Genomic DNA, 14,698 nt, shown 5'->3' with positions numbered 1-14,698 from the left:
CCGCCCCAGCAGCTCGAGGGGGTTCCCGGGGTAGCCCCGGCCCCGGGCGAAGAAGGGCTGGTGGAGCCGCTGCAGCTGGGCGGCCGTGGAGCGCAGCACAGCGGCCTCGGGAGAGGACGGCTGCGGCTCTGGGGCGCCGGGCTCGCGGGCGCAGTACCCCAGGTAGTCGGTCAGCAGCCGCTCGGTGCGCGCCTTCAGCGGGTCTGCCATAGCCTGGCCTCTGCCGCGGCCTCGCCCTCCCACCTGCTTTCTAGCCCGGGCTACCCCCTGCTACCCCGGCACCTGTTTTTCTCTATCAGAGGCGCCGTTGATGGGAATCCCACCTGCACCTGTTAGAGTCCTAGGGCCAGGCCGGCGCAGCGCGTGTTCACCGAGCAGTCACGGCTGTGTGAGGTTCTCTGGGGTCACTGTTGCACTCCTGGCCTGGGGACTAAGAACCTGAGGGGACAGGCTGGGAGGCTGGGAGGCCGGGCTGGGCTGTCGCATCCTTTTAGGGAGAGGCTGATTGCCAGGCTCCCCTGCAGGTGTCATGAGCACCTCTTGGCTAGATGGAAGTGCCCAGGTGTGTCTAGAGGTGACTGGGCCAGGCCAATGTTGGCGGGAGAGAGGCTGACTCTCCTGGGGACTGTGGGAGGACCAACACTGGCAGGCATTCACTCATATCTAGTCAGGGCTTCTGGGGTGCCAGCCCCACCCCCAGCCCTGGAGCGAGAACAGGGAACAAGACGTGCTCCCTGGCCACAAGGACCCAGGGCAGTGTGGTGGGTGGTCACAGAACAGGCTGTGACGGCCCAGGTAATGATGGCCACCATACTGTAAGAAGTATTCCGTCCTAGGGTGTGGCAGTGTCTTTGGTTATTGCTTAGAGTCCTCTACTTTCTACTTACTCAAGGCCCCTGCTACAGCCAACACTTAGGTTCTTACGTTAAACTTCCTCTGTTCATGTTACCCAATGTCTTCTTCCTCCTGCCTGGACCCAGACAGCTCCAGAATTGGTCCTAGCAGTGAAACTTCTGGGGGTTCAGTGGTCTGAAGCACGACATATCCCTCCTGGGGTGAAAGCCTGCATGGCTCAGCCCACACCCAGAGCCCCAGGCCTTCCCGTATGGCTCACAAAGTGACACCACATGCAGCGCCAGGGTCCCTTCCATGACACTAATCCCATCATGAGGGCTGCATTCTCCCAGTGCAAGTGTGTCCCGAAGGCCCCACCTCCTAATAGCATCACACTGAGGTGCGGGTCAGGGTTTCGATCTATGAACTTGGGGGAGGAGGAGCACGAACATTCCCTATGTAACAGTAGGCCGTGAGGGTTTTGGAGGCAGGAAGCACATGTGAGTGTGAGTTCAACTCCACCAGCGGGCTGGCTGCCGTAAAGTAGTGCTGCGGGATGCGTCTTAGGACTCAGCAGCTGCAATGGGACTGGGAGTGTGAAACGAGGTGCCATATGGAGCCTCTAGCAAGCACTCGCAGGGCGCAGCACGGACTGCTGGCATTTTGAGGACTCTCGTTTTCTGCAGTAACTTCTCGGTTTGAGAGGCAGATTCTGGTTGCTACGTGGCCTTGGGAGAGGCTGAATACCTCACGGGATCCAGGTGGCCTCACAATGGAGCTCCCATCGTGAACTGGGTGCTGTCTGACCTACCTAGCCAGAAAGCTGGGCACACACAGCGGCAATCCAGCCTCACGTGGAAGTGGCTCGTTAGAGACTGAACTCGGGCAGGTCCAGAGGGACCAGAATGGTTCCCAAGTCCTGTTGCCTTGTGTCCTCTGTGGGATTTGGGGGTATTTCTTATGGCTGGCGGGCTGAGAACCGAAGCTGGGGTCTGTCTGTCTGAGGTGCTGGTACCACGGGGAAGTGGACAGCTGCAGTCTTCTCGCGCTCACTGGGGGTGGCTGTGGTGAAGGAAGTCTCCCCGGGGCAGAAACTCCCGCTGTGTATTCAACAGCCCACCATGTCTGGAGGGAGGGTGGCCGGGTGCAGAGCTCCAGTACTTCACAGGCAGTTTACTGATTCGGGTGGACACACAGTGCCTTGAGAAAGAGTGAAGTGACGAGGAAGACCTGTGACGAGGACATGTTGGAAAGAGGTCTGTGGCCACAGCCTGAGTTTCGTGTGGGACCTGAGGGCACGCTCCGCAGAGGAGACGTAACTGGATGGACAAAATCCTGTGCTCCATGGACGGCAGCAGCCTCCCTCCCCAGCTGCTGCAGCTCCTGTTCACTGGGCCTGCATGGAGCTCACGGCGCAGGAACGGAGCCTAGGCATGGGCTCCAGGACATGGCTCCTCCTGCAGGGCCTGAGCTCATGTTTGCCCAGGGCCTCGTCCACCAACGCAGATGGCTCCTGCGCAAGTGAGCCAGACGGATTCTGTGAGAAGACACATCTCTGTACCTCAGATTCCCATCTGAACACATCTGACATCTTACTGGCTCCCTCATCAATTAACCAGTGAAGTAAAGCTTAGATACACGCTCATGTTTTATTTGCAAGTGTCATGATTTTACTGTGGAACGTTAGGTCCTCGCCTTTGTCCCCCAGCTGTCCCCTCTAACTTAGGAGTCTGAGTGTCACTCATGCCACCTTCTGGTCAACTTGCTACAACTGCATACCAGAGCCTGCTACGCAAAGCCCTTTCCAGCCTCCTGCTGCCTCTGGCCCCTTGCAGTCCAGGGCGCAGGGAGGCAGAAGGAAGTGGGTGTGGAGTGCCCACCTCCTCCTCCCAGGCCAGCAAGGCCTCAGCCAGGCTGCATTTCCCACAGGCTGACCGCACGCCTCGCAAAAGTACTTCTCCCAGACGCCCATCCTCCACCCGTCCTTTCTGCCTAAGCCTTGTGAGAAAGCAAGCTGCCAGGTCCAGGACTTGAACTGTGGTCGGCCATGTGGGAGTCCAGTGCCCCTAACCACCATGCCACTTAAGTATTCTATGGATGCTCCAGAGGGCCCTCTGAGCTGCGGTTTAATTGGAAAGCCCTGGCTAACCTGCTTACATTCCCAAGATACTCCCTATCCGTCCAGATGCAGACCTTCCCCTAAGCTGGCTTCCCCAAGCCAAGGCCACCTTTCTTTTGCCCCATCCTCCTCGTTTTGGGAGCCAGAGACCCAGGTGGGAGTGCAGAGAAAAACCATGCTGTGGGAGGGCGAAGGGCATGCTGTCACAGTGGGGAAGCGCTGGACCAGGACTACTGTGGAATGTTCTGGAGCAGAGCCAGGGAGTTCCATGGAATATGATCTAGGGTGCAAGTCCCTTGGCAGCAGGCAGCAGCTGGGCAGGCACAGGGCCCATTTCCCAAGCCCCTGCCCCAACTAGAAACCACCCAGGGAGCGCGGTGGCTGAGAAACGTGCCTCTGCACCGCATCCCTCCCTTGGGGCTCTGCGGCAGCGGGCAGGGCCCTCCTCGGTCTACCCCAGGTCCTGGGGGTAGTAACACCTCAGTAAACACTTGCTCCTCAAGTGACCACATGTCACAACCGTGCTTACTAAAATGAGTGGACAGAGACCTGGCTGATGTTTGGCTGACTGGCTCATCAGGGTACTGGAACAAGAGATTTTGAGGGGCAGGGGTCTGGCACACACCTGATGCTTGCAGAGCACCAGGTCCAGGCTTACCCCTGGCTATACCCAGCTCTGGGTCCGAAAGGCCCTCCCAGAGGAGCAGGGCCTGGGGCTGGGCCTGCAAAGCCAGAACTCTGTCTAGAAGAAGGCAGGTGAGAGCTGAACCAGAGGAAGACCCACAGTCCTGGAGGCTGGATCCATGGCCCTGAGGCAGGGCAAGTCCTTCCTGGTCAGACCCGGCCCCTCATGGGGCAATCTCTATCCAGGGATGATCTGTGGTGTCTGAGGTGACTTATTTAAAAATTTTTTTTTCTTAATTTGCCAGGGGGTGTGTGCACTTGCCAGGGAGATACAGAGAGAGAACAACCAAGAGGGAAAGTAAGAAAGCTCCATAGGGAATGGTCACGTCACGAACCCTTCTCCTCCATTTTGCCCTCTTCTTGGGATTGTGGGCACACATGCTCATGTATCTGGCATATTTTTTAAGCTGTGGTGTCCACATGTCGGCCATGTGGGATCCAGTCACCTCAACTAGCAGCACATCACCGCCGGCCCTGAGATGATCTTTCAGTCTTTGAGGTAAAGCTGCCACCTTTTTGTATGAAGAGTTTTCTAAAATAGAGAATAAGCCTCTATGTCTTAAAAAAAAGATTAAAGAAAGGGAAAGAAGAATTCCTGAATCAAAAAGCACTTGGTATCTTTCAGAAGGGAGAAATCTGAAACTGCTCAATTTCAAATAAAGACTAGCTACTGTTTTTAAATTATTTTTCTCTCAATATAAGAGGAACAAAGACATTGTTATTCGAGACCAACCAATCAACCTGTATATGTAAATACAACTGCAATACAACACATATGAACGTAGTTTACAGGGACACGATCCACTTTAACCTGTTTTCACTCAGCACTAATCAGTTGCGTATAAGTTTACTGTCTTGGGTTCCCTCACAGAAAGGTTCTTGCTTTCAGAGCATTTGTGTTACAGACAGCACTCAGCTTCTCCTTTAAATGAAAGAAAAGGCATTGCCCAAAGGATGTGCGATATCACACCACCACATAATTTATGAACCAAACATCCTGTATACTTTACACGGATCTCAGCTTCCTCTCTAATAGCTCACACAGACGAAAATGTTTTATCTGAAAGAAGAGAACAGGACAAGAGGCTGCTCAAGGTACTTTTATAATAAAAACACATTTTTAAAAGGTGGTTTCGACTCAGCCGTGGTGGTTCAAGAGATGGGGTGCTGCTGTAAGAGGCTGGGGCCACACGGGGGTGTGGGTTTGGAGCCCAGGCATGATGACGTGTACCTGCGATCCTAACCGGGAGGTGGGGCAGAGGATCGCAACATGAAATCCCATCAAACATATCTATTTTTACTTCTCTCTTCCTCCTATGTGTTCTCTCTTTCATGAAAAACAAAAAAGTGATTTTTTTTAGAGGATTTTTGCTATAGGGCGCGTACGCTCACCAGAAAGACAGAGAGAGACAGAGAGACAGAAAGTGAGAAATCACCCCCTGGGGGGATGGCCACGCCGCAATCTCTTCTCCTCTATTCTCCTCTCAGGATCTTGGGCACACACGCACATGTGCCCGGCGTGAGTTTAAGCCACCGGGTCCGGGACTCAAACCGCAGTCGACTACATGGGAGTCCAATGACTTAGCCATTACGCCAACTGCTGGTCTCACAAAAAAGTGATTTTGTCTAACGACACTTGGAATTTTCTTCTAGTCCAAATCCATGAACGGAGTCCTTCTCCTGTAGGCCATAAAACCAGCACTTCTAAGGAAGGTTCCAAAACTCATGGTGCCCACCGAGAAAAATCAGATGCTAGAGTGCTCTGAAAACAAACCTGCGGATAATACAGAATACACTAAACGCTGCATTCTACTGGTAACAGAACAAGTCTAGACTAGATTCATTTGGAATAGACTGAAGAACAAATGAACTTTAGAAAGCATTGCAGGGAGGGACGATGGTACTCGAAGGTGTTCTCACAGTGTGGAGGGCTCGCGCTGGTCTACTCTGGGGGCGGCAGTTACGCCGGTCACGTGGGAGCCGCTCCAAGGGCTCTGAGCATGGAGTTGCTTCCTGATGCTAAACTGTGGTGAAGCCTGCACGCCTCTAAAAGTGACACACACTTAACGTGAAGATTTCAAATCCTATCATGGACACGTGCATTGTGGAAAGACGATTAAGCCCAGACCTGTGATGACAGAAACAGATCATTTTTAATCAATTAGTACTTGACAACTTTCATTCTCTCTATATGCATGTATACAAAACGCCTGAGAAGGATAATGCTTTCCCTAGCAACTCAGAGGTGCCTCTTTGGCCTGACCCCTTTGTCCCTTACCTAGTCATGGGTAGGGCATCAGTGGCCTCCTGACTAGGGACTGGTAACTTCTCTGTTGAGAACAGTACCCATCTGTTAATATAAATCTCACTGTGTACATTACCACAACTTTACTAATTTAGGACACTCTTGCCCAGGAAGGTGAACTCACAAATAGCTTTTTTTGTTGGTTTCAGGAACTTTTCAAAAATCTTTTCATCCATTTATCCTACACCTAGACCACTCAACTTATCCTCTTTAGCAAAGACACCACACCTCAGGACCATACAGAGCATCGAAGCACTGTTGAGTTTAAAGACTTCCTTTGAAAGCCTCTCCTCCCCTCACCCTGTACCCAGCAATCTTAAACTATATTATGGCATAAATGTGTCCAGTCCTAGTTAAGTCCCTCCATCAAAAGACCTGCCTTACACTGGACTCCAGAAGCCTCACACATACACACGCTTTTTCCTTCTGAGATGCTACCAGGTCTCCGTCAAGCCTGTCCTCTGCCACACTCGGGTAAGCAATACCACATGGACAGGCTGTTTTGGTCACTTCTGGGGGTAGCCAACACTCAACAAGGTCATGGAGAATCGGAGGAAGGCCATGAGGGTACTTTTCCTGGAGAAGTGTACATAGATGCCACTTGGAATTTCAGGGCCTTCCTAGGCCTCCCAGAGTCCCTCTGTGGGCCCCACAGGGGTATGTGACCTCTGTCATGACAAGGTCAATAACAGTAATTGGAACCCCACACTACAGGGAGGGAAGATGGGTCATCTGTGTTTAGCCAAAGGCTTGAACCACCAAAACCAGGGGTACGGAGGGTCATTTTAGCCAAAGGCTTGAACCACCAAAACCAGGTACGTAGGGTCACGAGGAACCTTTTGGATCACTTAGCCCAGGTGTTCCCTCCACTGCATGCCGTCTAATCCATGCTTGGACCCCGGGTTGATGGGCACTCCCCACCGCCCCAGGCAGCTCATTTCTCCCGTGGCTCTAGGCAGAGCTGACCACAGGCTCTGCTCTGCCGACCAGGCCCATCTCAGCGGACTCTGGCCCATCACCTCTTATCTCTCCTCTCACACACATTAAAAGAGAAAACACCTCTCTTACTCTCAGGGTGTGATCCCATGATCCTGAGCAGAAAGCCGTCCCATCAGGGGAGACGCGTAGAGTACTAACGCGGTTTTCGTGTCCAAACAGGATGGAGACTCGGGACCCCTTAAGAACATCCCAGACGTTGATAGTGTAGTCGTTGTAGCCAGCGAACAGCAGGCGACCTGGGGGCAGGATGTGATGGTTATAAACCAGTTCCTTCCTTCCAGTTCATGGCTGTCGCTCATTCACTCGTGCATTCATTCACTCATTCATTCATTGAAAAAAAAAAAGATTTATACCCACTGTGTGCCAGGCACTGTCCCTGGGGTGGAAACGCACAGTCCCTGCCCCTTGTGCAGGACGAGTAGCACATGGCAAGAGCTGTGGCTGAATGCTCCCTGTGTGCAAAGTATTACGGGGCCACAGGGAAGGGGAATTGAGGAGGACCTTATGGACACACATGGATCCTTTCCATCCTTTAGTAGTTAAAACATGCAAAACTTGAGTTTCGGCCCAGCTGTGGCTAGACGCTGCTATTCAGGTCAGGGCCATGTGGGATTTCTACACTGGCATGTGCCTAAAGTCCTAGCCACTGGGAGGCTCAGGCAGGATCGTGACACAGCAAGAACCTGTCTTTTTTTTTTTTTTTTTAAAGAATTATTTTATTTAACTTCATTTATTTATTTATTTATTTAAATTTGATCAGAGAGGGACAGAGCAAGAGAGAGAGAGAGAGGGAGAGTGAAAAGTAAGCTGCCAGGTCCAGGACTCGAACCGCAGTTGGCTCTTAACCTCCACGCCACCTGCCGGACCCCACAAGAGCCTGTCTTAAAACAAACAAAAACCTACACACACACACACACACCCTGAGTTTAAGTAGATAAACTTGAGCTGACAGGGGAGTTGTCTCTTGAGGGCTGAGTACGAGTTTGCCATGCAGAGAATACAGGGAAAAGAGGTTCCAGGCAGTGGCAGCAGATCTTGCTGGAAGGCACAGATTCATGCCAGGGGCTGTGTCTCTGGACACAGGGACATTGGCCCAGTGACCCAGCTTGTCGGCTCTGCTTTAACTTCACTAGCACCATCCCCTTCCTGGTCTGGGCCCAGGAGCCCTGAGAGGAGACTCCCGCTTCCCTCTCACCACTAGTGAAGTCCTCTCTGGGGTATGGAGAGAAAGGGAGGCAGGAAGGAAATGCCTGAGGGCACTGTGAAGCTCTGACACCATGACCTGGAAGGAGAGCTTAGGTGGGGCTCAGGCTTCATTTTCCCTGGAGTGAAAGGGGCTGGACAAAGGGTGAGGTGGAGAACTGCGGGAGAAACTGGTCCGAGAGTGAATTATTTAGCATATTGATTCTCAGGCAAGTTTAGCTGATTGAAGGCAAGACAGAGTTAAGTTCATTTAAGTCCTATCTTATAGTCCTGGAGAAGTTTCAGAAATGAAACCTTGGAACCAGCAGGTGTTATGATGGTTAAGGCACTGGGCTTCCACATGGCCAACCACAGTTCGAGTCCTGGACCTGGTGGCTTGCTTTCTCATTTCCCCTTTTTCTCTCTCCAGTCAAATTTTTAAAAATAAAGAAAATAATAACAGTAATAAATAAAATACATAATTCTTTTAAAAATATAAAATCTTACCACTGAGGGAGAAGTCCACGCTGGATGCTCCAAAAATGATACTCTCTTTGGAATAGATGGCCACCTCCCTGTCTGCTATACAGGGAAAAGAGGTTCCAGGCAGTGGCAGCAGATCTTGCTGGAAGGCACAGATTCATGCCAGGGGCTGTGTCTCTGGACACAGGGACATTGGCCCAGTGACCCAGCTTGTCGGCTCTGCTTTAACTTCACTAGCACCATCCCCTTCCTGGTCTGGGCCCAGGAGCCCTGAGAGGAGACTCCCGCTTCCCTCTCACCACTAGTGAAGTCCTCTCTGGGGTATGGAGAGAAAGGGAGGCAGGAAGGAAATGCCTGAGGGCACTGTGAAGCTCTGACACCATGACCTGGAAGGAGAGCTTAGGTGGGGCTCAGGCTTCATTTTCCCTGGAGTGAAAGGGGCTGGACAAAGGGTGAGGTGGAGAACTGCGGGAGAAACTGGTCCGAGAGTGAATTATTTAGCATATTGATTCTCAGGCAAGTTTAGCTGATTGAAGGCAAGACAGAGTTAAGTTCATTTAAGTCCTATCTTATAGTCCTGGAGAAGTTTCAGAAATGAAACCTTGGAACCAGCAGGTGTTATGATGGTTAAGGCACTGGGCTTCCACATGGCCAACCACAGTTCGAGTCCTGGACCTGGTGGCTTGCTTTCTCATTTCCCCTTTTTCTCTCTCCAGTCAAATTTTTAAAAATAAAGAAAATAATAACAGTAATAAATAAAATACATAATTCTTTTAAAAATATAAAATCTTACCACTGAGGGAGAAGTCCACGCTGGATGCTCCAAAAATGATACTCTCTTTGGAATAGATGGCCACCTCCCTGTCTGCTCGGAGATCGTAGAGGCGACACTGGGATGCAAATAAATGGACAAAGAAGCACTTAGGTCTGGCTCCAGCTTGGGAAGCGGTGGCCACGTGGCTACAGGCAGGGCCAATGGCTTGCGTAATCTGACGGATGAGAATAAACCTCTTCGAAGTCTCTATTAGTTCATGCCTCAGTTCTGACTGCCATTCATCTCCAAGGATCAGTGGAGAGTCAAAGAAATGGCAAACCCAGAACACTGCTCAGGTAAAAACACAATACTGAACTCTTTTTTTTCCTGTTAAAGGACACATTCATTGTGGGAAATTCAGAAACATTGGGACATACATAAAGGAGGAAATGAAAGTCACCCTAAATCCTAAAGGTATTTACTGATGTCCGGGCTATTTCCTTCAGCCTGATTTCCATTTTATGTGTGTACGTCAGTGGGGTGGCTGTTTCACTAGTGCTTCTATTAACATTATGTTCTGAGCATTTCCTCAGAGCATTAAATAACCTTCAGAGGAAAAAGATTTCTGTGGTGGTTGGATATTCCTCATGAGGATAATCAGAATCTCTGTGTTTGGTTATATTTAAGTTTTATACCTAAGCTTTCTCTTACATAAATAATATTATGATGACTACTATTATATAAAACTCTTTATACACATTTCTAATACTTAGAGTAGCTAAGGAATAGAATCCTTAGAATGGAACTGTTTCTGGGGCCAGCAGTTGGTGTAACGGCTATGTCACTGGACTCCCATGTAGTCTAACACAGCTCGAGTCCCAGACCCGGTGGCTTAAAATCACACTGGGCACGTGTGTGTGCATGTCCAAGATCCCGAGAGGAGAATGGAGGAGAAGTGTGGCCATCCTCCCGGCGGTGGGGGGGTGTGATTTCTCGCTTTCTGTCTCTCTGTCTCTCTCTGTCTATTGGCGAGCACACACGCCCTATAGCAAAAACCTCTCAGACAACAACAACAAAAAAGGATAGAACTGTTTCAATAGTATGACTAGATCAAAGGGCAGGAATGTTTTTAAATGTTCTTGATTCATAAGGCGAATCTACCTTTCAGAGGATGGCACCAATAACCCTGACCCCAGCTCACCGAGGTTCTTTTCCTTCCCCACTTTGTATCTCTGCTAACCCAAGGAGCAAAATGGTCATCTGAGCTTAAACTTTTCTTCCTTTGGTTACACGTGACTTAGATACCATTTTCAGGTGTTGCTTTGATATTTTGGACTTACCTGTTTTCTAAGTCATCTGGACTTTATCCTCTATTTTATGAGGGTGTTCATCTTATTCACCTTGTCACCGTATTTATTTGATTTATTCTAAAGGGTTTCATCTTAGGCTATCATTTATGTGACAAGAAGAATTTTTCCCAAATACACGATCTTCTGTTTTGTTACATGCATTTTATCACACACAAGTTTTACGTTGTTATTATTATTGAACCACTCCCTTTGTTCCTTTTTAATTGCTTCCAGAGGAGCAAATTAGAATAAAACCCGTGATTTTTAAAAAAGGATTCTGCCATAGGGTGTGTATGCTTGCTCTCTAGAGACAGTGAGAGGGAAAGTGACAAATTACCCCCCCCAGAGGGATAGCCACACCACAATCCCTTCTCTTTTCTCCTGGGATTCTAGGCATGCTTGCACATGTGCCCAGTGTGAGTTTAAAGTCGCTGATCCAAGACTTGAACTGTAGTTGGCCATGTGGGAATCCAGTGCCTTAATACTATGCCACTCCCTGGCCCCCAAATCCACAATTTTTTAAAACTCATTTTTTTTTTTTTTTTTTTTTTTAAATTTAGAGCAAGAAAGCATTCCCAAGCAGTAATTTTCCTCCGGTTCTCCATCCCGTCAGATTATGGGCACACACACACCTGGTTGTTAGGCTAGATTCAAACTACAGTCAGCAATGTGGGCTCCAGCTCCCTTAACCACTATGCTGTGGGGCTGGCCTTGAAACCCATTATTTAATAAAATATCTGGTATTTCAAGGGCAGCAAGAAAATATATTTTTTTCTCTTGAAAAACAGGTAAACATAATTTGGCAGTTAGTATCAAAGGCCTTAAAACTAGGTCTATTTTCAGCTCATTGATGTATGCCTGAGAATTATAAGGAAATAATAAGAGATACAAAAATATTCACTTATAGCAAGTTTTATTTTTTTAAGAGAGAGATTTTGCTATAGGGTATGTTGTATTCGCTGGAGAGACTGAGAGACAGAAAGTAAAAAATCACCCCCAGGGGGTATGGCCATGCCACAATCCCTTCTCCATTTTCCTCTTGGAATTTTGAGCACTCATGTATGTGTACACAGCATGAGTTTCAAGCCACCAGGTCTGGGACTCAAATCACAGTCAACTACATGGGAGTCCAGCAACATAACCATTCTGCCATCTGCTGGTCCCTATAGCAATGTTTTTAAAAGGAAAATTGAACCCTTGAGGAAAGCTAAATGTGCAAAGATTGAAGACTAGTTAAATAAGCAATGGCATGTCCATATCATGGAATATTATTTAATCATTAAAAAAATATAATGGAGGGCCATCTGGAGGTTGGGACAGCTGGATCCCATGTGGCTGAGTGCAAGGTTCAAGTTCTGGACCTGGCGGCTTGAAAGATATACCAGGTGTGTGTGCACGTGTACCCAAAATCCCAAAAGGAGGGAGAGATGGAAGACAAGGAATTGTGGCCTGATCATCCCCCAAGCACCATCGTGGGTACTTTCTCACTCCTCCCCTGTGTCTCTCTCCAGTGAGTGCACCTGCCCTCTGGCAAACAAACAAACAAACAAACAAAAAGAACAAAAACTTGCAGCAGGGGACAGCAGGTGGTGTGTGATGGTTAGTGTGCTAGACTCCCACATGGTCAACTGTGGTGTGAGTCCTGGACCAGACGGCTTGCTTTCTCACTTTCTCTCTCTCTCTGTCTCTCTTTGGTGAGCACACGTGCTCTTTTTTATTTAAAAGTAATAATAATAAATAAATAAATTACATAAAAAATAATTATTTAAAAATTGCAGAGATCAAAGCAATAAAACTCTGTTAAGCATATTTCATGTTTCAAAGACAGAAAATATAATGGCGAAAAGTATCAGCATGGGAAAATGTTCATAATCTGCTGAGTAAAAAAAGGCAAATTATAGAGCATGTTGTTAAAGACAGTCAGAAAGAAATTCAGCTACTTATGATTTTTCTTGCATAGAAAGATTAAGATAATGTAATTTCCCTCCCCGGATTTTCTTCATTGAATACACACTACTTCTGTAACTAGAAAAGATTTTTAAAAAATAAAATTAAGACAGGGCCAGCAGGTGGCATCGTGGTTAAGGTGTTGGATTCCCACACGGCAGATAGGGGTTCCAGTCCCAGACCTGGTGGCTTGAGATTCATGTTGGGTACATGTGCGTGCGTGCCAAAAATCCCAGGAGGAGAATGAAGGAGAAGGGATTGCAGCATGGCCATCCCCCGTGGGGAGTGATTTCTCACTTTCCTTCTCACTGTTTTTTTTTTTTCTATCTCTCTGGTGCATGCACGTGCCCTATAGCAAAAACCTTACAAATTGATTGATTAATTAATTAATTGAATTAAGTCAACATATCTCTATTTCAAGTAGGAAAAGCTCTCAATAACTTAGAAACCTACCGTAGCATCATCTGACCCTGAAGCAAAGGCATCTCCACTCGGGTAGTATCTGCAGAGAGAAAGTTGGGGTAGAAAGCACTTTATGTACAAGGGCCAGTCCCAACCCCAGGTGCCTATCAGAACCATCTGGAAAGGCTGTTGCATGCTGGGCCCACGGGATCAGGGTCTCTCTTCCTAGGCACATGAGCAGCACTTGTTACAGAGGCTGGTGGGAGACTCATGTGGTAGCCCCACTGGCCCCATCCCTCTTTTTGGAAAATAGGAACAGTGACCCTGGGCTTGCAGAGTGTCATTGAAGGGTAACTAATCCAGCACATAACTAAGGGCGTGCTACGAGACCAGTGACAATACCCACTGTGACCACACCTTGGGTGACTCTGAAGCCAGAGTTTGTTCTGGAAGATTCCTGAACGTGGTTCACCAAACCAGTCCCTATACAATCTGTCAACTGATTTATATCATTCTATGAAACAAGTTCACTGGGACCGCATTCACTCTACATAGAATGAATGGTCATTTACAAAGCTATACTGAGACTCTGCTATCAAGAATTGGGTCTTGTGTAGTTTGAGTATGGTCTGTTGTCTCCAAAATGCAGGTAGAAAACTGGCCCCCCTCCCCCCACGTAGCAGTGCTGAGAGGTGGTGGTGCCTTTTAGAGGTGATTATTAGGTCTTTAAGGAGAACTGACATCTTCTCTTATGAGACTGGGTTAGTTCTGTGGGTATGGGTTAGCTCCCGCCTGCAGAGCAGAGAAGTAACGTGAACACTGTACTCACTGACCGGACACTGTTGATGTCGGATTCGTGCGTTTCAAAGGCCTGCACGCACTGGCCGGAGCGCATGTCCCACACCATGGCTTTCTTGTCACATCCCTACAAATGCAAAATTTCCCAGAGTCACAGCCACTGCGAGCACTACGACAGAAGGGCAGGAAGCCACAAGTAACAGGACCATTTATTGCCCATTCGTGAATGGCTGGCCACACACTCTGCTGAGACCAGCTTTACCTAAGGTCTCTTTCCTCAACCAGTAAACCCTGAGAGGCCCGCATCCAGTTCTGGGGATGGGCGGGACCAGGGAAGGCACCCGCCTCCCCCTCTGGGATGTCTTCGCCCACACATTTCTGAGTGTGGCCTCCTTTGTTTTTGTTTTAAAGAGAGTTTTTTGCTATAAGAGGTGTGCACTTGCAGGAAAGACAGAGAGAGACAGAAAGTGAGAAATCACCCCCCAGGGGAGATGGCCACGCCGCAATCCCTTCTCCTCCATTCTCCTCTTGGGATCTTGGGCACGCATGCACACATGCCTGGAGTGAGTTTAAGCCGCTGGGTCCAGGACTTGAACTGTGGTTGACTATGTGGGAGTCCAGCGATGACACAGGCATTACACCATTTGCTGGTCCCCGAGTGCAGCCTCCTTCTGACATTCCTCCTGGGGTTTCTTTCCTTCATTTCTCTTTCCTTTCTCTCTTCTGTTCCCATTTGCCTCCCTAACCTGGAGGGCAAGGCAGGCAGACTGTGGAGCAGGTGGGACTCCTCTGGCTGTCGTACTCATGTGTGGGGGGGCAGTTACAAAACTGAGCAGTGTGGG

At 48.9% G+C, this 14,698-nt stretch overlaps 2 protein-coding genes across 2 annotated transcripts in view; both read right to left on the bottom strand.

The window, feature by feature from the left end:
* BCL2L10 (BCL2 like 10) overlaps positions 1–252 on the bottom strand; it is a 2,800-nt gene extending 2,548 nt beyond the window's left edge. The window contains exon 1 of the mRNA XM_014584251.2: positions 5–252. Within this exon, the coding sequence (XP_014439737.1) occupies positions 5–210 (206 nt within the window). The 5' untranslated portion in view covers positions 211–252. The remainder of the gene's footprint in view (positions 1–4) is intronic.
* A 4,898-nt stretch (positions 253–5,150) lies between these two features.
* The window catches only part of GNB5 (G protein subunit beta 5), a gene marked incomplete at its 5' end in the record, with an annotated part of 26,113 nt that continues 16,565 nt past the window's right edge, over positions 5,151–14,698 (bottom strand). Inside the window, 5 exon segments of the mRNA XM_014584268.2 lie at positions 5,151–5,765; positions 7,011–7,177; positions 9,400–9,496; positions 13,110–13,158; positions 13,892–13,983. Of these exon segments, the coding sequence (XP_014439754.1) occupies positions 5,754–5,765; positions 7,011–7,177; positions 9,400–9,496; positions 13,110–13,158; positions 13,892–13,983 (417 nt within the window).

The sequence above is a fragment of the Tupaia chinensis genome, unplaced genomic scaffold (assembly GCF_000334495.1).
Source record: "Tupaia chinensis unplaced genomic scaffold, TupChi_1.0 Scaffold146140_1, whole genome shotgun sequence".
In the NCBI taxonomy this organism is placed as follows: domain Eukaryota; kingdom Metazoa; phylum Chordata; class Mammalia; order Scandentia; family Tupaiidae; genus Tupaia; species Tupaia belangeri.
This window is presented reverse-complemented; position numbering and strand designations above follow the sequence as displayed.